General features: G+C 50.6%; 1 protein-coding gene across 2 annotated transcripts in view; it reads right to left on the bottom strand.

Moving 5' to 3' along the window:
- Positions 1-24,874, bottom strand: part of LOC138452936 (zinc finger protein 773-like) — a 161,321-nt gene that overhangs the window by 110,195 nt on the left and 26,252 nt on the right. For both annotated transcript variants that reach the window (XM_069605300.1, XM_069605299.1), the window contains 2 exons: positions 15,502-15,628; positions 5,580-5,693 (listed from right to left, as the gene is read on the bottom strand). In XM_069605300.1, the coding sequence (XP_069461401.1) occupies positions 5,580-5,693; positions 15,502-15,628 (241 nt within the window). The remainder of the gene's footprint in view (positions 1-5,579; positions 5,694-15,501; positions 15,629-24,874) is intronic.

Genomic DNA, 24,874 nt, shown 5'->3' with positions numbered 1-24,874 from the left:
GTTTATAATACACCAATGGTGATGAGGCGGTGGCACGCCCCTTCCCGGAGTGTGTTCATATAGCACACCCACAATCTCCCTGTGGGAAGGCCCTGACACGGTGCAGCCTGATAGGGGTGATCACGGCACTGACGATCCCACAGCAAGTGCACCTGGTCATTCCCGAGAGAGCTGTGGAGGCACACGGCTGCTTGCTGATGTGAGGTGAGGTGGATGCTATAGAGACCTCCTGCGGCCCTTCCAGACACTCCTCGATAAGGGGTGTGAAGGCACTGGCAGCAGAAGATATCACATCAACGACTGACACCCAGGCGTGAGGATGCCTGTGGGCCTGTGGGCCCAGTGAAGGGGCATCTGCAGCAGTCAGCCGCTCCCACCCTGTGATGTGTGTGGGGCCGGGTCCAGGTCAGGCACCAGAGCGAGGAACATGGAGACAAGGGCACAGGTCTGTAGGCTTTCTGGGTCTTTATTAGGCAAACACACGTGACTGCTGGCTGCAGTCATCTTAAAGGGACACACCACACTTTGCCCTTTGCATATTTTTGTTTTCAGACAAATCACAAACAGAATATGGGCACTTATTGCACTACACCAACCATCGTAAATCTAGCACATCAAACTCAAACACAGATATATAAATTGAATGATATCAACTGAAGAATTGCACCAATGGGTGCCCTCTGGCATCAGGGAAAGTCCACTTCAAAGTCACGCAGGTAGGTGGGCTGCCTGCGGCGCTCTCTTACTGGGTAGAGGCTTTCCCCTCCTGGGTCGTTCTACGCTGAGGTCAAGCCTCCTCCTTGGTCGGTCGGGCTATCTTCCCTGTCGCTGGATGCCGGGCCCTCCTGGCTCATCTCTTCTCTTTCGCTGTCGATGCGGCCACCTCCGTACGGACTCTGTCCCTCTGAGTCGCTCATGGCTCAACTCTGGGAACTGTCCCATCTTCCTGAAGAAACAGGAATTCCTGGCCACCATCGTGTTGCCATCCGATGCAGTCACCATTGATCCTTTTGTGTCCATCACCCTGAGGGGAGTTGGCTCGTGGGACAGAGACAATTTGCCTTGCACGTTTCTTGTTCTCACCAGTACCCGATCCCCTATCTCAAGGCATTCACTCTGCAGATTCCTCTGGTCATTCTCCCTCTCGATTCCCCTTCTCCTTCCTTCAGATACTGCAGCATCATCTAAGACTCCGGGTGTGAGTGGCATGTGGTCTGGGAGAAGCCTCATGGGCACTGATGACATAGTGCTTCAGCAGGGGCCACCCCCGTGGAGCAGTGAGGAGTCACACGATACTCTGCCAAAAACTTGTATAGGGCATGTTTCTCGCACTCCCCTTGCTCGTGGGCTTTCTGGATGACCTTGTTCAATGTCCTCTTTACTCTCTCAGCATCCTCGTTTGCTCTCGGCCACAGTGGCGTGATCTTCTGGTGGGCAACATTGTGGTCGCGCGGATACTCTGTGAACCCTCTCCGTTGATACAGAGGCCTGTTGTCAGAGCATATTTCCACTGTAAGTCCATGCGTGGCAAAGACCCTCTCCAATGCTGGGATAACATCCTCCAAGACTGTGGATTCAACAAACTCAATCTCAGGGTATCTTGACCACTGATCGACAAGGACCACGACGTGGTTGTCTCTGCAGGTCGATCTGAAGTCCATTTGTATCATTTATTTTTATTTGTATAGAGCACCAGGCCCAGGGGCAATCGGGCGCTTCACTTAGTTACAACATAAGAAAAACAGACAGAACCATAATTACAAAGTTTACAAGTATAATACAGAATTTACAGGTATAATAATAGCAATGAGAGGGCAAGCAGATTATATATACATGTACAAATTAAACAGAGAACCCCGAGCTACGTGTCCTGGGCAGCCAGCCAGGTTTTCGTTAGGTGTTTGAATCTCGGGAATGAGGGTTCTGCTCTAAACTCATTAGGAAGCGTGTTCCAGAGTTTAGCTGCCAGGATAGGGAAGCTAATTCCACCTGATCTTTGGAGATTGAAACGTGGAACCTCAAGGCAGTTTAAATTAGCCATTCTGCGGGGTCTAATGGAGTGGTGGAGGGCAAATTGGTTGGCCAGGTAACAAGGGGCTTGGTTATGTAGGCATTTGTGGGTAAGAGCCAGGGTTTTCAGGGAGATACGGTGTGGGACTGAGAGCCAGCGAATATTGCGTCTGGTGTCGGATATGTGTTGGCGCCTGGGAATGTTGAGGGCAGCTCTAATCGCATTGTTTTGGACAATTTGTAACTTGTTTAGGTTGCAGCAATAGGTGCCTAGGTACAGTGCATTGCAGTAATCAATCTTGGATAATACAAGAGTCCTGGCCAGGCTAACACAATTGGTTGCAGAGAGAAAAGGGCAACAGGCTGTAATAAGCTTGCAGGAATTTGCCGCTGCGGATGAGACTGAATTGGTTTGTCTGGTCAGGGATAGAGTCGAGTCAATGTAGATCCCTAGGGTTTTTGTGTCCTTGGCGGTTGGGATAATATTCCCATCGATGATGAAGGACTTGAACACAGGGTCGAGTTTGGTAAGTTTTTGTGGCGAACCAAGAATAAGGAGCTCAGCCTTTTCATCATTAAGACAGAGTCCGTGCTGTGCCATCCACGCTTGGATGACCTGATAGATTTCATTGATAGCGAGGGAGTCAGCCGTGTAGTCACCTGAGATAGGGATTAGTATCTGGGTGTCGTCAGCGTAGTTGGTGTAAGTGACACCCAGATAGTCCAAGATATCAAAGAGAGGTTTGGTGAACACGTTATACAACGTGGGTGAAACACAAGATCCTTGTGGCACGCCACAGGAGACAGGTGCAGGTGGGGCGGCTGCTAGTGGAGAGAACACGCGCATTGATCTATTGTCTAAAAAGGAGCTAATCCAGGTTGTAGCTTTATCAGAGAAGTGTGCATCTGATTTAAGATGGTGGCAGAGGATTTCATGATTGACGAGATCAAAGGCCACCGAAAGGTCCAAGAGGAGTAAGAGAGCAAGTTTGCCTTTGTCTTTTAGATCGTCAATCTGTGTTTTTAAATCTATGAGGGCAGTTTCAGTGCCGTGACGTGGCCGGCAGCCAGATTGCCTAAGTCCCAAGTGTTTGTTAGATTCAAGGTAATCTTGAATTTGTAGATATGCTGCACGGTCGAGGATTTTTAGTAAAAACGGGACCGTGGTGATTGGCCTGCAGTTTGTGGGTATACTAGCGTCCAGGGTCGGTTTTTTCAATATGGGGATGACCCATGCGTCCTTTAGATTGTCAGGTACGATCCCAGAGCTAAAGGAAGAGTTGATGAGGGTAGCAATGAATGGCGCTAGGTCATGAGCTGCTTCCTTGATTATAGGTGCCGGGCAGAGGTCGCCTTGGCTATTGGTCGGTTTAAGGCTGGTGATGATCTTTTCCACTTCGGAAATGGAGAGTGGAGAGAAGCTAAAAGGAGTCAGAGAGTCTGGGATGGGGAGGTTTAGGGTGGGGATAGGGTTGGGTTGTGGGTTGGATTGTAGGCTTGATCGTTTGTTATTGATTTTAATTTGGAGGGTGGCAATCTTGCCGAGGAGAGCCTCTTGGATTTTGGTACACCAAGTGCTATCTTTGATGCAAGTGTCTGGTGCAGTGACAGGGGTTTCATGCCATGAAACCACATGGCACACAGCTCCCTCCATAGACTCGATCCGGGGTTCTTGTCTATGCGGCAGTGCCCCTTGGCACCACACACAGTTGCAGACAAAGTCTTCCACCTGCTCTTCAAAGCCCGGAAATCACACCTTCATACGGTGCGGGGCCTTGGTCTTGGCAACACCCTGATGACCTTTGTGTGCCAGTTCCAGCGCTTTGCCTACAAAGCTAGCGGGAAACACCATCTGGAAGGTGTCTTCCAGCTACGCTATCTGCACACAGGTGACGGCAGGCGTCCTTCATTTATTTATTACATTTGTTGTACGCCCAGACCCTGAGGTATCACGGCGTAGTGATACCTTCCACTCCCAGTCACAGAAGCCCATCAAGGGCAGGAACCCTTGATGCTGGGATGCTGAAATTTGGAGGGAATGCAAGTTGTGCCACATGCTGGTGCCTATCAATGTTCCGGGTGCAAACAGAGAACAGCGATGGTTCGATTAATGTAGCTGATCGGAGAGCTGGGTATTCCAAAGGATGGTCCGGGGGCACTTCCGAAGGCTCAGGATGGCAGAATTCTTGCGCACAAATCAAGACTAGTTGTTCCCGCAAGTCCAAGGGCTGACGCACCGCTCAGGGTCTTTCGGAGATACGATCATTCGAACAGGGCTTCACCGGGCCAGATGCAGGACGGGGTGCCAGCCCTTTTCGGGTGTCTTCTTGTCTTCTTCGGATCTTCAGTCGGCTGTTCTTCTACGAGGGATTCTTGGCTCCAACGCTGAACTGAAGAAATGGCTGCAGGAGTCCCTTTCGTATCCAACATCTAGGCCAGGAGCAATTCCAAGCCCACCAATGGTAAGGACCTGCTCCATTCAAACAGCCAGTAGTTGTCCAATCAACTACTGCTTTCACGGAGGCCCCACACCCAGACCCTCTGGCATCATGGATGTGGAATGGGACCATACTGTCCCACCCCCTTGCCGGGCCACACACACAAAGGCAGCACGGGCCACGAAAGCAGCCGATTACCCTGACAAGTGCATGGCCTTATATGGGATTTCCTGACCGGGCTCAAAGAAGAAGCGGAAATCTCATGGCACGGCCATTTTAAGGCACTAGTCACGTTTGGACTCCGTAACCCTGAATGTGCACACATGAAATAAAGCACAAGTGGTGAAAAGGAATCTGCGGCCACCAGCTTATTTTTAGGCACATCTAAAGGTCACCAAAACGTGTAAAAGGTTAGGGTGATATAAAAGTATCCCCACAACACTGCATTCTAAAATGCGGTGGCCAATGTTAAAAAGTCACACAATGTTGAAGGGAAACCTAGTGTCCAAGTACTGACAGTCTGATTAGTACCCCCATGATATGATATGTCATTTATAATGTGCTTAATACCCAGAGGTTTCTAAGCACGGACCAGGGGATCGAACATGTGTTGCTCTATATTGTCTTGTTTCCAAGGTGAGCATGTTACCGCTGAGCTATCCTCCCAGGAGTAGTGTAACCTCTGATAACAACATGAGAAAAAGGCTAGGGGGTGAGGCTGAAGGCTTTAGCTCCCTCCAGAAAGTCAGAACAAGTTCGAAAAGCAGATATTGGCGGGTGTTCCTGCAGGAGAGTGGCAGGAATCTGTAAAACACCCCAGGAACACCCCAGGAATCATCAGACGCCCGCCCGGGATGATGATGGCAGCTCCCTGTAGCACACACTACTTGCAGCTGGGTAGCAGAAACAACACACCACAGTCATACCTTCACGCTCCCCTACTATCAATCACACGAATACTCTCAAGTGCCTATGAATTAAAGGGGATGTAAGCCCTATGTCCCTGGGGCACACAGACTCCATGCGTTATATCAGGGTGGTCTAGATGTCAGCACCCCAGCAGTGCCAAGAACCACACTGACTCAGTCATACAGATTTTAACAATACGGAACCTACACACGAGTGCCTTACCTGTAATAACACCGCAGTGGCCTTTTCTGTGCCCTCGGTCCTTGGGAAAGGAGGCAAATGCGTCTTTCTCTTTTCTGATCCGAAAAAGCGTGCCTGGGTTGGTGATATTATAACCTGTCCAAGAAAAACAGAGGGTTGTTACGCATTGTATCCTACGCAGGGTTACCTATAGCTTAGATAACAGGTGTGGTCATCAGCCGATGTGCAAGTGTCCAGCCCTGGAGTTTCTAAGTGTGCCAAGACTTGAAGCAGAGATTAGTATCCCTCCGTGTTCCCCTCAAGGGATGGGAATCCCATATCAAAGGGAATCACAGTGACTCACAACTGGAAGGCCTAAGGATTGGATAGCCAGACAATGTTGGAAAAAAGGACAGACCCGATGCCTTGGAAGAAATCATAAAACAGTAACAAACATGCCACAATGTACCCAGGTGCTGCCTGGAACACCTATATATGTGTATGGTGGGACCTTTGAGAGAGTTGAATAAACAGCCAGAAGACCTCAAGGCAACAGGAGCCTTTACATTGCTCTGTGAGTGACAGGAGAACACTAAGACGCGTAAGAAATCTTGAACCTTGAGAGGAGTGGACCCTACAATGAAGTCAATAAAGATGACTTGGAAAGAATGTTATGTTATCTGACCCAGCAAATCATCAGCAAAAACTGCAGTGTCCAACTGGAGAATCGAGCACCCCCTGAGCAGATGTCCTACTGGATTAAAGACCGGGTAAATGTGTGTGGAGGACCGGTCTCCAGAAGAGCTAAAGACTACTCTCGCTGTAGATCAATTTGCAAACTCCCTTCTACCTGAATTACAGCGAGCTGTACATATGTAGACGCTTAGAGGGTAGGTTAATGGGGCACAAATCAGTGGAGAGCATATTGTGAAGATTGAAGATACTGAAAGACAAATTAAGGGAGCAGGAAAGGGGAGTTGAATGAATGACAAAGCAAAAAGGATACATAATACTGTGTGTGAAAAGAGGGACATTGGGCCTCATTAGGAGTATGGGGAAGGCTACACCGGCACCGGTATCGCTACCAGCACTGTTGTTACCATACCGCCATACTACGAGTTCTGCTCGAGTGTGCCCTTGCAGCCACCTGGTCTGACCAGGGGGCCGTACCGGTACCCGCGAGCAGAACTTAATGGTAGCAACGGTACCGTTATGAACGGTAGTGCTGCTACCATCCTCCCCATTCCCATTGACCCGCGCAAGGGGAATTACCGGGTCCGCCGAGGTCGGAATGGCCTGGTGATTCCCCTTTCGCGGGTGCCGGAGCCGAGTTTGGGGATAGCCACGCCAGTAGGACTGGCATGGCTACCTCCAACCTCGTAATGAGACCCATTGACATGAAGATTCTGCATCGTAACAACGGAAGAAATTGAGTTCAAAATAAGACACCTTTTGTGATATGTCACAAAGCTGATGAAATCAAACTGAGGCAAACCCTAAATAAGTCAAAATAACAAGGTTTATTCAAGTCGGTTTCATGTTTAGCCAACTTAGCTGGTGCATTGCAAGAAAGATCACAATATCAGCTTGAATTCCCAAAGTAGCTCTGTCTCTCAGACTTGGGCATAGTGATGGGGCCCCAGGATGCCCCTCCTAATGGGTCTTGTTATTTCCCAGTCACTCATTTTCTTGTAGTTTTAAAGTGTCCCCAGTGCTTGTTTGTTGTCTGGTGCTGCCACTGACTCTGGTTCTCTGATGCTGGTCCTTACCTTTATAATGACTCCCAATTCTGAGTCTTCGAGGCCGTCCATGCAGCGGCTATGGGTGACTAAACACTAGAGGCACCTGTGGAGGATTGTTCTGGATTTTTCCATTTTTATTAATGAAAAAATGATGCGTGTTATTCTTCTCAGAAAGGGTGGACTGCTAAGCATACCCCCCTTTTTATTAAACTCCATGCCAACTGCATAGTGTACACCTGCCCACTGCTGCATCAGTCTCCTGATCTGCAGCGCCTGCTCTCCAGTGGCACAGAGCAGGATCAGGGGTCACCTGTGCCCTGCTGCATCAATCTCCTGATCTGCAGCGCCTGCTCTCCAGTGGCATAGAGCGGGATCAGGGGTCACCTGTGCCCTGCTGCATCAGACTCCAGATCCGCGGCGCCTGCTCTCCAGTGGCACAGAGCAGGATCATGGGTCACATGTGCCCTGCTGCATCAATCTCCTGATCTGCAGCGCCTGATCTCCAGTGGCATAGAGCAGGTGTACACCTCTGCCCTGCTGCATCAGTCTCCTGATCTGCAGTGCCTGCTCTCCAGTGGCATAGAGCAGGTGTACACCTGTGCTCTGCTGCATCAGTCTCCTGATCTGCAGCGCCTGCTCTCCAGTGGCATAGAGCAGGTGTACACCTGTGCTCTGCTGCATCAGTCTCCTGATCTGCAGCGCCTGCTCTCCAGTGGAACAGAGCCGGTTCAGGGGTCACCTGTGCCCTGCTGCATCAGACTCCAGATCCGCGGCGCCTGCTCTCCAGTGGCACAGAGCAGGATCAGGGGTCACCTGTGCCCTGCTGCATCAATCTCCTGATCTGCAGCGCCTGATCTCCAGTGGCATAGAGCAGGTGTACACCTCTGCCCTGCTGCATCAGTCTCCTGATCTGCAGCACCCGCTCGCCAGTGGCATAGAGCAGGTGTACACCTCTGCCCTGCTGCATCAGTCTCCTGATCTGCAGCACCCGCTCGCAAGTGGCATAGAGCAGGTGTACACCTGTGCCCTGCTGCATCAGTCTCCTGATCTGCAGCGCCTGCTCTCCAGTGGCATAGAGCAGGTGTACACCTGTGCTCTGCTGCATCAGTCTCCTGATCTGCAGCGCCTGCTCTCCAGTGGCACAGAGCAGGATCAGGGGTCACCTGTGCCCTGCTGCATCAATCTCCTGATCTGCAGCGCCTGCTCTCCAGTGGCATAGAGCAGGTGTACACCTGTGCTCTGCTGCATCAGTCTCCTGATCTGCAGCACCTGCTCTCCAGTGGCACAGAGCAGGATCAGGGGTCACCTGTGCCCTGCTGCATCAATCTCCTGATCTGCAGCGCCTGCTCTCCAGTGGCATAGAGCAGGTGTACACCTGTGCCCTGCTGCATCAGTCTCCTGATCTGCAGTGCCTGCTCTCCAGTGGCATAGAGCAGGATCATGGGTCACATGTGCCCTGCTGCATCAATCTCCTGATCTGCAGCGCCTGATCTCCAGTGGCATAGAGCAGGTGTACACCTGTGCTCTGCTGCATCAGTCTCCTGATCTGCAGCGCCTGCTCTCCAGTGGCACAGAGCAGGATCAGGGGTCACCTGTGCCCTGCTGCATCAGTCTCCAGATCCGCGGCGCCTGCTATCCAGTGGCACAGAGCAGGATCATGGGTCACATGTGCCCTGCTGCATCAATCTCCTGATCTGCAGCACCTGATCTCCAGTGGCATAGAGCAGGTGTACACCTCTGCCCTGCTGCATCAGTCTCCTGATCTGCAGCACCCGCTCGCCAGTGGCATAGAGCAGGTGTACACCTCTGCCCTGCTGCATCAGTCTCCTGATCTGCAGCACCCGCTCGCCAGTGGCATAGAGCAGGTGTACACCTGTGCCCTGCTGCATCAGTCTCCAGATCCGCGGCGCCTGCTATCCAGTGGCACAGAGCAGGATCATGGGTCACATGTGCCCTGCTGCATCAATCTCCTGATCTGCAGCACCTGATCTCCAGTGGCATAGAGCAGGTGTACACCTCTGCCCTGCTGCATCAGTCTCCTGATCTGCAGCACCCGCTCGCCAGTGGCATAGAGCAGGTGTACACCTCTGCCCTGCTGCATCAGTCTCCTGATCTGCAGTGCCTGCTCTCCAGTGGCACAGAGCAGGGTCAGAGGTCACATGTGCCCTGCTACATCAGTCTCCATATCTGCAGCACCCACTCGCCAGTGGCATAGAGCAGGTGTACACCTGTGCCCTGCTGCATCAGTCTCCTGATCTGCAGCGCCTGATCTCCAGTGGCACAGAGCAGGATCAGGGGTCACCTGTGCCCTGCTGCATCAATCTCCTGATCTGCAGCGCCTGCTCTCCAGTGGCACAGAGCAGGATCATGGGTCACATGTGCCCTGCTGCATCAGTCTCCTGATCTGCAGTGCCTGCTCTCCAGTGGCATAGAGCAGGTGTACACCTGTGCCCTGCTGCATCAGTCTCCTGATCTGCAGCGCCTGCTCTCCAGTGGCACAGAGCAGGATCAGGGGTCACCTGTGCCCTGCTGCATCAGTCTCCTGATCTGCAGGGCCTGCTCTCCAGTGGCATAGAGCAGGATCAGGGGTCACATGTGCTCTGCTGCATCAGTCTCCTGATCTGCAGCACCCGCTCGCCAGTGGCATAGAGCAGGTGTACACCTGTGCCCTGCTGCATCAGTCTCCTGATCTGCAGTGCCTGCTCTCCAGTGGCACAGAGCAGGGTCAGAGGTCACATGTGCCCTGCTACATCAGTCTCCATATCTGCAGCACCCACTCGCCAGTGGCATAGAGCAGGTGTACACCTGTGCCCTGCTGCATCAGTCTCCTGATCTGCAGTGCCTGCTCTCCAGTGGCATAGAGCAGGTGTACACCTGTGCCCTGCTGCATCAGTCTCCTGATCTGCAGCGCCTGCTCTCCAGTGGCACAGAGCAGGATCAGGGGTCACCTGTGCCCTGCTGCATCAGTCTCCTGATCTGCAGTGCCTGCTCTCCAGTGGCACAGAGCAGGATCAGGGGTCACCTGTGCCCTGCTGCATCAATCTCCTGATCTGCAGAGCCTGTTCTCCAGTGGCATAGAGCAGGTGTACACCTCTGCCCTGCTGCATCAGTCTCCTGATCTGCAGTGCCTGCTCTCCAGTGGCATAGAGCAGGTGTACACCTCTGCCCTGCTGCATCAGTCTCCTGATCTGCAGCGCCTGATCTCCAGTGGCATAGAGCAGGTGTACACCTGTGCCCTGCTGCATCAGTCTCCTGATCTGCAGTGCCTGCTCTCCTGTGGCACAGAGCAGGATCAGAGGTCACATGTCCCCTGCTGCATCAGTCTCCATATCTGCAGCACCCACCTGTGCCCTGCTGCATCAGTCTCCTGATCAGCAGCGCCTGCTCTCCAGTGGCATAGAGCAGGTGTACACCTGTGCCCTGCTGCATCAGTCTCCTGATCTGCAGCGCCTGCTCTCCAGTGGCACAGAGCAGGATCAGGGGTCACCTGTGCCCTGCTGCATCAATCTCCTGATCTGCAGCACCTGATCTCCAGTGGCATAGAGCAGGTGTACGCCTGTGCCCTGCTGCATCAGTCTCCTGATCTGCAGCGCCTGCTCTCCAGTGGCACAGAGCAGGGTCAGAGGTCACATGTGCCCTGCTGCATCAGTCTCCATATCTGCAGCACCCACCTGTGCCCTGCTGCATCAGTCTCCTGATCAGCAGCGCCTGCTCTCCAGTGGCATAGAGCAGGTGTACACCTGTGCCCTGCTGCATCCGTCTCCTGACCTGCAGCGCCTGCTCTCCAGTGGCACAGAGCAGGTTCAGGGGTCACATGTTCCCTGCTGCATCAGTCTCCTGATCTGCAGCGCCTGCTTTCCAGTGGCACAGGGCAGGAACAGGGGTCACCTGTGCCCTGCCGCATCAGTCTCCTGATCTGCAGCGCCTGCTCTCCCGTGGCACAGAGCAGGATCAGGGGTCACCTGTGCCCTGATGCGCCTGCTCTCCAGTGGCACAGAGCAGGATCAGGGGTCACCTGTGCCCTGCCGCATCAGTCTCCTGATCTGCAGCGCCTGCTCTCCGGTGGCACAGAGCAGGATCAGGGGTCACCTGTGCCCTGCCGCATCAGTCTCCCGATCTGCAGCGCCTGCTCTCCGGTGGCACAGAGCAGGATCATGGGTCACCTGTGCCCTGATGTGCCTGCTCTCCAGTGGCACAGAGCAGGATCAGGGGTCACCTGTGCCCTGCCGCATCAGTCGCTTGATCTGTGCATCCTGCTCTCCAGTGGCACAGAGCAGGATCAGAGGTCACCTGTACCCTGCTGCATCAGTCGCCTGATCTGCAGCGCCTGCTCTCCAGTGGCATAGAGCAGGTGTACACCTGTGCCCTGCTGCATCAGTCTCCTGATCTGCAGCGCCTGCTCTCCGGTGGCACAGAGCAGGATCAGGGGTCACCTGTGCCCTGCCGCATCAGTCTCCCGATCTGCACAGCCTGCTCTCCAGTGGCAAAGAGCAGGTGTACACCTGTGCCCTGCTGCATCCATCTCCTGATCTGCAGCGCCTGCTCTCCGGTGGCACAGAGCAGGATCAGGGGTCACCTGTGCCCTGCCGCATCAGTCTCCCGATCTGCAGCGCCTGCTCTCCGGTGGCACAGAGCAGGATCAGGGGTCACCTGTGCCCTGCTGCATCAGTATCCTGGCCTGCAGCTCCTGCTCTCCGGTGGCACAGAGCAGGATCAGGGGTCACCTGTGCCCTGCTGCATCAGTATCCTGGCCTGCAGCTCCTGCTCTCCGGTGGCACAGATCAGGATCAAAGGTCACATGTGCCCTGCTGCATCAGTATCCTGGCCTGCAGCTCCTGCTCTCCAGTGATACAGAGCAGGATCAGGCGTCACAGGTGCCATTTTGACAGCTGCAGTACAGAGGCTGCATTTAAGTCTATACCTCTCTTCCAAACCCATCATAATTACGCTACACTATCCCTTGGTGGCAGGATAATGTGGACATAGAAGCCGTACCTCAGTTTTGGCTTGAGATTGGTAGTTCACATAATTATTAAAGCAACATCTGAATTACAGCATACGAAAACCCTAAAAACCCTGCGAGCTCAGAACAGCCATGAGAGGCTATGTGGATCCCAGGCAACCTGACTTCCTACATTCCAGTGAATGAGACAAAGGACAGGGTGCCTGCCTCTGTTGACTCTCTGGGAGGATGTGTAACTCCTCCCTGCCAGGCCCAGTACTTCACACCAGGAGTCTTCCTGGGAAACTGTCTTCAAAGAGGCAGTTTAAAGGCCTGCCTCGCACTAGGGGGTCGTACCACAGAGAACCTTTGCAGCTCAGTTAGATAGCACAAGCGGGCTTGAGAAAGGATTCCTCCATCATGCTTTACTATGAGCTTTTCTTTCCTTCCAATCCCCTCCAGCTCTTGTGGAACAAGGCACTCTGGTTGTGACATCAGGAGGGAAGGGTCACTTGTCTCAAGGGCCAGGACTGGACCCCTTAAAAAGGCTTGCTTTCATCCAATCCCATGTGGCCTTTTACTTATAAAGTAGGGTTCTCCCATGCCTAGTTCGATTCACTTTTGGACCTTTAAGGACATCAGGAAGAATAAATGTGGACATTGTTGGGAGAGCGGACCTCTCCAGAGCCCTCGGCCAGAGGTGAAGACAGGTATTCACAGGCAGAGGAAAGCTTTCTTCCGATGCATTGCCGGGGCACAATGGGGTTGACTTTTCTGAGGACCGGAGCATACCAATCTGCTAGAAAACTTCTCTAGGATGTGAAAGCAGAGAATAACCTTGCCCTACAACCCCCTGCAGTGGGACACACAGAATGCAGCAGGCCAAAGAAGCAAGTATCTGGTTGTATCGCTTGAAACCCTTCAAACTGCATTTCAACCGTGTTTGCTGCTTTTGAACCAGCAGGACCCACAGTGCTGCTTATAGCACTAACATTCGAACGTTCATTCGAACTACATCATCAAACAGCGTGATGCCTCAATGGCCCAGCAGAGCCTCGTCATGTGTCCAGCTCGGGCATTAGCGCCCAGATACCCCAGGGTGTGGCGCGCTGTATAAATAATAAACAAACAAACAAACAAACAAACAAACTAGCACACTGTGCAGACCACTTAGACCCATTGCTTCATCAACAAAGCATCAAACCGCCAGGATTTTTTTCCATTGACATGCATTGCTTGATGCTGACTTCAAACCGCACTGAGCACTGAGCATACCCAACTCGACGCTGACTGTGCTCCTGGGATAAATGCGACCCACCTAACATATGGCATCAGGTACTATTGAGAGCCACTGTCCTCCTAGTCCATTTTGGGGGCTCTACAGATGGTTAAGGCCCTTGTTGAATCTTTTTCCAAACGGTCATATACTTTTAAGTGACATTACAGCAAATCTAGATTTTTCCTCCCTGCTAATGTATCCGGAGTGCCTAGACACATTGTGATCTGCACATTCTGTCTTTTTTAACAGGGGTGGATTTCTATTATGGTGTTATTAATAATTGTATAATTGGTTTGTTTAATTAAAGTTTATATATTTTTTTTGACCCTTGATTGGACATTCCTTTATTTTGGAACTGTTCCAGCTGTTGTCTCACACTTGCACCCCTCCTAAGAATATAGCCTACCCTCGGCCCACGATACCACAAAAGGCAAATGGGGTATAGCTCTTAGATGGGCCTGTTTTACCTTTATGACCATGATCACTGTTGATTTGTAGATGTGTGATGGCTGAGTAGATAGGTTTGCTACTACTCATCCTTACACTCCTGCAGGACAACCAGGGTGACAGATTTCTTTTTCCTTTCCTGAGCCGGCCTAGGTTACATGCACCACCTTCCTGATCACTGGTTCTTGATGCCACCCCAAACACTAGACATTCCACTGCTCCCTTGAATGTTACCAGTCACCTTGTGTGTAGAAGGGCTTTCCTACTCCAAGCTCCTCTCCGCGGTGCAGCTCTTCCTTTTGCTTGTCACTCTCTCCTCCTGTTATCTTGCTGTTCTCTTTACATATGTCACTTCCTCCTCAAAGCTCTTTACATGCTTCCTCTCGGGCTGTTCTTTCTAAATGTCCTCCTTAATAGTATCTCCTCCTTGTCTCCTTCTAGCTCTAACCACACTATTTCCTTATGCCTCCATCTCCAGGCAACTCCTCAATTCACCTCCCAGACCCAAATTCCCTGGAATGGCTAATTGACCCTGCTCCTCAAAGCTGTGCATTGCTCCTCCCACTAGGCCTTGCCCCTCACGGCTGGGCATTGCTGTGGCTCATAATTACTCAAGGGCATTGTTTGGTGAAGCAGGTTATGGCGGTTTCATTGATTCCATGAGGTGCCACACAATGCGAGGTAGGACTGGACTAAATAGGCTCTATTTAGAGCGTTGACGCCATTTTGAATTGTGTTCCTTAAGTGTGTGAGTAACGGAGCAGACAGCTCCCACTTGCTCATCCTCCCCCCACGCCCCCAGTTACCACGTGGTACCGCCGGGAAAGGCCACTACCATGAAAAACTCCCCTGTTGCAAATGTAAGTCCCTTTATTATAAACTTTCAGATACATTTTGGGATAGCGTGTGCCATGAGGCGTTTTGTGTTTAGTATGCTATACCCATTTTGGAATCTTCTTAAAGGTACAGGGTTTTGTTTAGGTGCCGTGTGACTGTCCCCTACCAAGTAGCCGGGGAATGGTGGGGTGACACTACATGGGGGAGTGACACTACAGCGCATGGCGGTAGGGAACTTCAACACAGGTAGCAAAGCAAACGATTCAGAGATGAATGCAGCCATGTTGCGATTGATCAGAGCATCTCCAGGAAGGGTCTCTAGAGCAACAGTAGAACAGGGACCAGAGGCTGAAAGATATAAGATTAAGGAACGGCAAGGGCACACATTCTGCCATCCAGGAAAATGGCTTCATCTCCGTTGATAGGGCAGCAGCAGCCGCCTTTGCCAGAGGGATCAGGAGGGCATTTCATGCTCCTACAAACAGAGGAATTGGGAGCAGGATTAACATCACAAGAGTCCCTGAAAGTCCATGCCAGTCATCGGAGCACGAAGGACAAAGCCTGATAAACATTCCTAGAAAAGGGACCCACAAAGAGGGCACCAGAGCCACCAGGGAACGCTGGGGACCCCAAGAGACTTGCACAGATTGTGTATCATTTTATATTTGATATCAGCCCCATGAAAACATCATGTATATTCAGGAAAGGACGTGTTACCTAGTGCGCGGAGGGCAGCGTGTACCTCCTCCATCACAGTCCAGTACAGCTCCTTCTGACAATCTTCTAAGCACCCCCACTCCTCCTCTGAGAAATAGACTGCCACATCCTGGAAGGTCACGCTTGCCTGAAATGAGAGGATTGGAATGTGAGCACCTCAGCAACCAGGAATCAGTGTATGGCCGTCTATAAGATCCGAACAGAAGCACAATATCTAATGGAGTATAGCAGGGTCTGATGGAGTATAGCAGGGTCTGATGGAGTATATTAGGGTCTGATGGAGTATAGCAGGGTGTGATGGAGTATAGCAGGGTCTGATGGAGTATAGCAGGGTCTGATGGAGTATAGCAGGGTCTGATGGAGTATAGCAGGGTCTGATGGAGAACATATGGGTCTGATGGAGTAAAGCAGGGTCTGATGGAGTATATTAGGGTCTGATGGAGTATATTAGGGTCTGATGGAGTATATTAGGGTCTGATGGCGTATAGCAGGGTCTGATGGAGTATAGCAGGGTCTGATGGAGAACATATGGGTCTGATGGAGTATATCAAGGTCTGATGGAGAACATATGGGTCTGATGGAGTACAGCAGGGTCTGATGGAGAGCATATGTGTCTGATGGAGTACAGCAGGGTCTGATGGAGAGCATATGGGTCTGGTGGAGTATAGCAGGGTCTGATGGAGAGCATATGGGTCTGGTGGAGTATAGCAGGGTCTGATGGAGAGCATATGGGTCTGATGGAGTACAGCAGGGTCTGATGGAGAGCATATGGGTCTGATGGAGTATAGCAGGGTCTGATGGAGAGCATATGGGTCTGGTGGAGTATAGCAGGGTCTGATGGAGTATAGCAGGGTCTGATGGAGAACATATGGGTCTGATGGAGTATAGCAGGGTCTGATGGAGAACATATGGTTCTGATGGAGTAAAGCAGGGTCTGATGGAGAGCATATGGGTCTGATGGAGTATAGCAGGGTCTGATGGAGAACATATGGGTCTGATGGAGTATATCAAGGTCTGATGGAGAACATATGGGTCTGATGGAGTACAGCAGGGTCTGATGGAGAGCATATGTGTCTGATGGAGTACAGCAGGGTCTGATGGAGAGCATATGGGTCTGGTGGAGTATAGCAGGGTCTGATGGAGAGCATATGGGTCTGGTGGAGTATAGCAGGGTCTGATGGAGAGCATATGGGTCTGATGGAGTACAGCAGGGTCTGATGGAGAGCATATGGGTCTGATGGAGTATAGCAGGGTCTGATGGAGAGCATATGGGTCTGGTGGAGTATAGCAGGGTCTGATGGAGTATAGCAGGGTCTGATGGAGAACATATGGGTCTGATGGAGTATAGCAGGGTCTGATGGAGAACATATGGTTCTGATGGAGTAAAGCAGGGTCTGATGGAGAGCATATGGGTCTGATGGAGTATAGCAGGGTCTGATGGAGAACATATGGGTCTGATGGAGTATAGCAGGGTCTGATGGAGAGCATATGGGTCTGATGGAGTATAGCAGGGTCTGATGGAGAACATATGGGTCTGATGGAGTATAGCATGGTCTGATGGAGAGCATATGGGTCTGATGGAGTATAGCAGGGTCTGATGGAGAGCATATGGGTCTGATGGAGTATAGCAGGGTCTGATGGAGAGCATATTGGTCTAATGTAGCTCTGACAGGTTTCATTCAAAACATATGAATGTCACGTGCCCCTTATGGGTTTGGTGATGTATAGAGTTCCTGAAGCCTGGGAAGCACATGAAGGGAAGACTGTGTTACCCAGGGAAAGATCGAGACTGCAGTGATCCTGGGCAGACCAGAGCCCACTGCAAGGCTCCCTAGAGGTAGGGGGCACTCTGGCCGGCTGGTGGGAAACTAAGAAGGTGCGGTCAGCATCTTCATAGTATCAGTTCCTGGCAGGTAAGTAAACGAGGTCTGTCCCGCAACAAGAGAAACTGAAGGGTCTGGGACCCACGAAACGAAAGCAACACAAGTCATCTTCCTCGTGGCGGTACTTGGGAGGAAAGGTCCCCCAAGTATCTGCATGCAGAGAAGAGGGGGTCTGGGACCCACCACAGGAGAGTAACCCGAGTCATCTTCCTTATGGCGGTACTTGGGAGAAAAGGGTCCCAGGTATCCAAAAGCAAAGAAGAGGGATCTAGGACCCACTACACGAGAACCACATGAGTCATCTTCTTTGTGGTGGTAATTAGGAGAAGAGGGCTCCAAGTACTGGACCATAAAGAAGAGGGGTTTGGGACCTGCTCCCATGAGAAGGGAAACCTATGAGGAATTTATTAAGGGCCATACTTAACAGGGAAGTGAACCAAGTTGGCCCAAGCAGAAAGAGAGAGAGGCAGAGGTCTGGGACCTATAAGAGAAGGAGCCAGAGTAAGGGATTCGTTGCCCCTGGTTGTTGGGTTACAAGAAACAGAGGACTGCCAAAAGAAGGAACCAGGGCAAGGCAGTCGCTGCCCCTGGTTATTGTAAAGGTTCTGTTAGAGAGAAATATCTAAGAACTTTAAGGAGCTTTGTTTTACATTTAAGAACTTTGAGTTTGGAACTTTTGTTACTTGGAGCTCTCTTGAAAAGAGGAACAGGACCCGAAGGGTGACATTCTTCCAGAATAATTCTTCCCCTAATTTGATAGTACCTACAACCTATTCTTCTGAGTTAAGAACACCTTTTATTCTTTATGGTTTCGTCAATAGTGTCAGGGATGGAAATAGACTTTGGACTAGTGACGGTGGACTATCTACTTCAGACAAAGACATCCTGACAGTTTCCTTAGTTTTGGTTAAGGGAGGGAAACCCCTCTTAGCTTTGGGGACCCCCACCCATTTACTTTCAATAAACGTTTATACCAATGAACATGAACCCACTGTGTCTGAGTCCTACTGTTATACACTTACAGAACACAGAATTGTCTGATGATGCACAAAGGTGTCTAATTGAATCCTCACTTTCTTGATGGATCACAGACGGGGCTGGTGGAGAACTGCCACCTGCTGGGGAAGGGACTTGAATGATGGATCACAGACGGGTCTGATGGAGAGCTGCCACCTGCTGGGGAAGGGACTTGAATGATGGATCACAGACGGGTCTGGTGGAGAGCTGCCGCCTCCTGGGGAAGGGATTTGGTTGATGGATCTGAGACGGGTCTGATGGGGAGCTAACACCTGCTGGGGAAGGGACTTGGTTGATGGATCTGAGACGGGTCTGATGGAGAACTGATGCCTGCTGGGGAAGGGACTTGGTTGATGGATCTGAGACGGGTCTGATGGAGAGCTGCCACCTGCTGGGGATGGGACTTGGTTGATGGATCTGAGACGGGTCTGATGGAGATCTGCCACCTGCTGGGGAAGGGACTTGGATGATGGATCTGAGACGGGTCTGATGGAGAGCTGCCGCCTGCTGGGGAAGGGACTTGGATGATGGATCACAGAGGGGTCTGATGGAGAGCTGCCGCCTGCTGGGGAAGGGAATTGGATGATGGATCACAGACGGGTCTGATGGAGAGCTGCCACCTGCTGGGGAAGGGACTTGGATGATGGATCACAGACGGGTCTGATGGAGAGCTGCCGCCTGCTGGGGAAGGGACTTGGATGATGGATCACAGACGGGTCTGATGGAGAGCTGCCACCTAATGGGGAAGGGACTTGCCTGACGGATCACAGACAGGGCTGATGGAGAGCTGCCAACTGCTGCAGAAGGGACTTGGTTGATGCATCTGAGACGGGTCTGATGGAGAGCTGCCGCCTGCTGGGGAAGGGACTTGGTTGATGGATCTGAGACGGGTCTGATGGAGAGCTGCCGCCTGCTGGGGAAGGGACTTGGTTGATGGATCTGAGACGGGTCTGATGGAGAGCTGCCGCCTGCTGGGGAAGGGACTTGGTTGATGGATCTGAGACGGGTCTGATGGAGAGCTGCCGCCTGCTGGGGAAGGGACTTGGTTGATGGATCTGAGACGGGTCTGATGGAGTGCTGCCCCCTGCTCTGGAATTGACTTGGATGATGGATCGGGTCTGATGGGGAGCTGCCGCCTGCTGGTGTAAGGACTTGAGTGATGGAACCCTGAATAGCCTGACAAAGCACTTAGCTTTCTCATGCTGCTAAGGCTTCTGTTCGAAGCACTAACCTCATTGATTAAGAGAAAACATGCTTTGTGTAGCACTCCCCATTTTCTGGATGTTAACATGTTTAATATAACACTAGCAATCTTCGTGGAGAATGGACTTGGCTTAGGAGCATCACACATTTCTGCATATGGTTACTTCTGCCCTGGTATGGCGTAGAGAGCTCACAAGCATCAAACTGATATTTGCACGGATACTTCCACTCTGGTATGGAGTAGAGAGCTTAGGAGCATAACACCGATCTGCATATGGGTACTTCCTCCCTGGTATGGTGTGGAGAGCCTAGGAGCATCAAACTGATATGCACATGGATACCTCCACCCTGCAAGGGTGTAGAGAGCTTCGCTCAGAAGCATCAAACTGATATGCAAAGGGGTACTTCCACTCTGGTATGCCAAATAGAGCTCAGGAGCATCAAATTGATATGTGCACAGCTACCTCCACCCTGGTATGGAGTAGAGAGTTTAGGAGTATCAAACCGATCTGCATATGGGTACTTCCGAACTGGTATGACGTAAGAGAGCTCAGGAGCATCAAACTGATCTGCACCTAGGTATTTCCACCCTGGCAGGGTGTAGAGAGCTCAGGAGCATCAAACTGATTTGCTTATGGGTACTTCCGTTCTGGTATGGTGTACAGAGCTTAGGAGCATCAAACTAATCTGCACATGGGTACTTCCACCCTGGTGTGGCATAGAGGGTTTAGGAGCATCAAACGGATCTGCATATGGGTACTTCTGCCCTGGTGTGGTGTAGAGAGCTCAGGACCATCAAACTGATCTGCATATGGGTACTTCTGCCCTGGTGTGGTGTAGAGAGCTCAGGACCATCAAACTGATCTGCATATGGGTACTTTCATCATGGTAGGGTGTAGAGAGCTAAGGTCAGGAGCATCAAATTGATATGCACAGGGGTACTTGCACCCTGGTAGGCCATAGAGGGCATAGGAGCATCACACTGATATGCAAATGGATACTTCCACCTTGGTATGGCATAGAGAGCTCAGGAACATCACATTGATATGTACATAGGGACTTCCACTCTGGCAGGGTGAAGAGAGCTCAGGAGCATCAAACTGATATGTGCACGGCTACTTCCACCCTGGAATTGAGTAGAGAGCTTACAAGCATCAAACCCAACTGCATATAAGTACTTCCACCCTGGTATTGTGTAGAGAGCTTAGAAGCATCAAACTGATATGCACATAGGTTAGGTATTTGCACCCTGGCAGGGGGTAGAGAGCTCTGGAGCATCAAACTGATATGCACATGGGAACGTCCGGCCTGGTATGGCAAAGAGAGTTTAGGAGCATCAAACTGATATGCACACAGTACTTCCGGCCTGGTATGGTGCAGAGAGTTTGGCAGCATCAAACTGATTTGCATATGGGTACTTCCACCTTGGTATGGCGTAGAGAGCTCTGGAGCATCAAACTGATATGCACATGGGAACGTCCGGCCTGGTATGGCGAAGAGAGTTTAGGAGCATCAAACTGATATGCACACTGGTACTTCCGCCCTGGTATGGCTTAGAGAGTTTAGGAGCATCAAACTGATAACCACATGGGTACTTCCACCCTGGTAAGGCGTTGAGAGCTCAGGAGCATCAACCTAATATGCACACCGGTGCTTCCACCCTGGTATGGTGTAGAGAGCTTAGGAGCATCAAACTAATATGCACATGGGTACTTCCGCGCTAGTAGAGCGTAGAGAGCTCAGGAGCATCAACCTAATATGCACATGGGTAATTCTGCCCTGGTATGGCTTAGAGGGCCTTAGGAGCATCAAACTGATATGCACACAGGTACTTCTACCCTGGTAGGGCGTAGAGAGCTCAGGAGCATCAAACTGATATGCACACAGGTACTTATGTCCTGGTATGGCGAATAGAGCTCTGGAGCATCAAACTGATATGCACACGGATACTTCTGCCTTGGTAGGGCATAGAGAGCACTGGAGCATCAAACTGATATGCACATGGGTACTTCTGACCTGGTAGGGTGAATAGAGCTCTGGAGCATCAAACTGATATGCACACGGATACTTCCTCCCTGGTAGGGTGGAGAGAGCTTAGTCGCATTCCTTACCTTGCTTTTATTGTTGCTGTTCGTTGGGTCCCTGAATAATAAGCAAAGCAAAATGTACCAAAAATGTATAATGAGAATGCGGGGCCACAGCACAGGTCCTCAAAACTGGGAAACAATCCCTCAAAGTGCGTTTTAGTCACGTCCCAAATAAATGCGTAAGCTCTCAAATATTTTCGGCCTTCTCTGGTCTCTTTTTCAAAATGCATTCTTGGTTCTTTCCATGTGTTTGACAGCAGTAAATCTTGCTTAAAAGAAAAGTGAATTCATCATAAAAAGTTGTTGCAAAAGTTGCACGTACAGCAGTGTTAAAAGGACTTTTGCAAGAATCATAAAACTTTGGAAACAGAATGTATTCCTTTTGTACCGACAAGGCAGTCTGCCTTATTGAACAGGCACAGACATATTTTTGATTTGATTTGATTTGATTTGTAGATTTGTAGATTTGTAGATTTGATTTGATTTGTAGATTTGCAGATTTGTAGATTTGATTTGATTTGTAGAATTGTAGATTTGTAGATTTGTAGATTTGTAGATTTGATTTGTAGATTTGCATTGCGCATACCCATGAGGGGACCGAGCACAAATGCATCTAGGCGCGATGGTCTTATAGAATTCACACAAGCACGCCAGCTCAGGCAAACGATAGAAGGGGCTGAACTCGGCAAACAGATACGTTTTTACTTGTTTCCTGAAGATTAATAGTGAGTCCAGACGTTGAAGGTTCAACGGAAGAGCATTCCACGCTCGGGGACCAAAGGCGGAAAACCGTAGGTGGCCGCTCTGACCCTTGGAACCTGAAGGAGGTGCTGATCTAAGGAGCGCGGCTGTCTCTGAGGACAGTACAGCTGAATCTGTGTGCTCAAATAGGCTGGTGCCATCCCATGGATGCACTTAAACACCAGACAGAGCACCTTGAACAGGATTCTATGAGATATTGGAAGCCAGTGTATCTGTCGTCTATACTGAGAAATTAGGGTTCTTCTGCTTAATGAAATAATGAAAAAATCAGTCTGATTGCAGAGTTTTGGGTTACCAGGAGTCTCTTTATTTGAAATGTTTGAACCCCTGTAAGAAGGGCATTGCAGTAGTCCAGCCTCGCATTGGTTAGTATACCCACCACAGTTCACTGCAATAATGGGCACTGCTGGTTTTAGAAGCCTCAAGTGAAAATATACAGACTTTACAATCTGACTAACCTGTGAATTGCAATCCATCCTAGACTGCCAGATGCAGCCGAGGTTTTTTTTTACAGTGTTTGAGTATCTAGTAGGAACACCAAAGAGAGAGGGGCACGGAATAGTGTGAACCATTTCTTGTACCAACCTCTTTGCACCCAACACAATAACCTCTGTTTTTGAAGGATTTTGAGGCATCCAGTTTTTCGTCTTGATGGCACAAGACAGCACCACGATCACTATTTCCGCAGGTTGATTAAGTTGCACGTAGATGTGGGTGTCGCCCGCATTTTAGTATGACAATGCAGATTCCGCAAAAATATTCAGCAATGTTCGAATATAAATGTTAAACAAAAGAGGCGACAGTGAGGACCCCAGGGGTACCCCGCATTCAACCAGCACAATCTCAGAGAGACAGTCACCCATCTTCACCTGTTGGGTGCGGTCAGACAAAAAGGACACAAACCATCTCATGGCCTCTTCTGAAACATGTGCCACTGATGACAACCTTGCAATTAGGATCTCAAAGTCAACTGTGTCAAAGGTCGCTGACAGGTCTAGCATGATAAGCATGCTAACAGGACCTTCGTCGGTGGCTCCCAACAGATTGTTCCAGACCGACACCAGGGCGGTCTCTGTGCCATGGCCTGGTCTGAAACCCGACTAAAAACAGTCAAGGATCTTGAACAGCCTCCCTGCCACTCCCTGCCACTCTAAAACTTGAGCAGAACTATCTCCCATTCCGGAAGCACCTCAAGACCTTCCTCTTTTCTTCTGCCTTTGCTCCCCCTCTCCCCTGCTGATCTGTTCTCTCTTGGCACCGTGCACCTGGCCACCCTCTGTCTTTTGGGCCCAGGTCCCTGCTCATCCCGTCACCCTCCCGCACTGCCTCCGGGCCACCCCTTGCACTGGGGTCTGTATCTGTACCCATACAGCCCCCCCTTTTTCTTCCTGTACTTATCAGACCTACCCTGTCTGCTGCCTTAAACCTAGCACTTGCAAATTGCTGGCTGCATTACCACTGTTTGTTGCCTTTATTATTTATTTATTGTTATTTATCTGTTTCTCCTCTGCTTCGCACTTTCCACCTCTCCCGCTTCCATGCACTTTTCCCCTCCCCCCTCTCCCATGCACTTGTGCGTTCTCAATGTCACTGGGCCTAGTAAGATCGCTGTTTTGTTCTCCCCTGTTCCCCTCCCTTGCCTTGTCGCGCTCTGAAACACTTGTGTACGAGAGCAATAGAAATAAAATATCAATCAATCAATCAATCAATCTTATGCTCATCTATAAAAGCCTGAAGTTGTTTCGTCACCACTTTCTCCGCGATCTTGGCAGGCCATAATAGGCCGGCTATTGCTCGGTCATTGGAAAGGACTTTATGCTCCAGTCTCTGGGTTTTTTAACAGTGGTGTGAGAAAAGATTTGTTTAACTTAAGAGGAATACTGCCCTGGGAATTTCAGTTCCTGGGGGAATATTCCTAGACTTGTCTGGGTCACAGGTCGAGTATTGTGCAATGCACAAGCCCACCAGGTGCATTCACAAATTATACAAATCAGAATCTTGCGGAGAGAAAGTAAAGACAGTCTTTACTTATGTGCATTCACATGCATAGAAATGACTTCCATCTGAGACTCTTAGGGCCTCACGCAAGTACGACGGTGCACGTAAGAACTGCCGTAATGTGGCGGGAATTCCAACACTGCACTGCTGTACTACGAGTTTGGCAGTGAAGGGAAGGATTTACCTTCAGCAAGAAGCTGGCGGTGAATTCACCACTTTACTGACAGAATCGGCCAGAATGACTGCAGTGGGATTACCGCCAGTGGTAATTCTGTAGAGATCTCCATGGATTCCATGGGACTTGCTTTGCCCTACCACTACTTGTAACCCCACAGTACATCCACGAGACCACGTGGCAGTAACAGTAATCGAGTTTGGTGGTAAGTCCGCGGATTTACTGCAGAATTTCTGCCAAAGTCGTAA

The sequence above is a fragment of the Ambystoma mexicanum genome, chromosome 4p (assembly GCF_040938575.1).
Source record: "Ambystoma mexicanum isolate Mex_15411 chromosome 4p, UKY_AmexF1_1, whole genome shotgun sequence".
Taxonomy (NCBI): domain Eukaryota; kingdom Metazoa; phylum Chordata; class Amphibia; order Caudata; family Ambystomatidae; genus Ambystoma; species Ambystoma mexicanum.
Note: the sequence above shows the minus strand (reverse complement) of the source record. Positions and strands in the feature narration are given on the sequence as shown.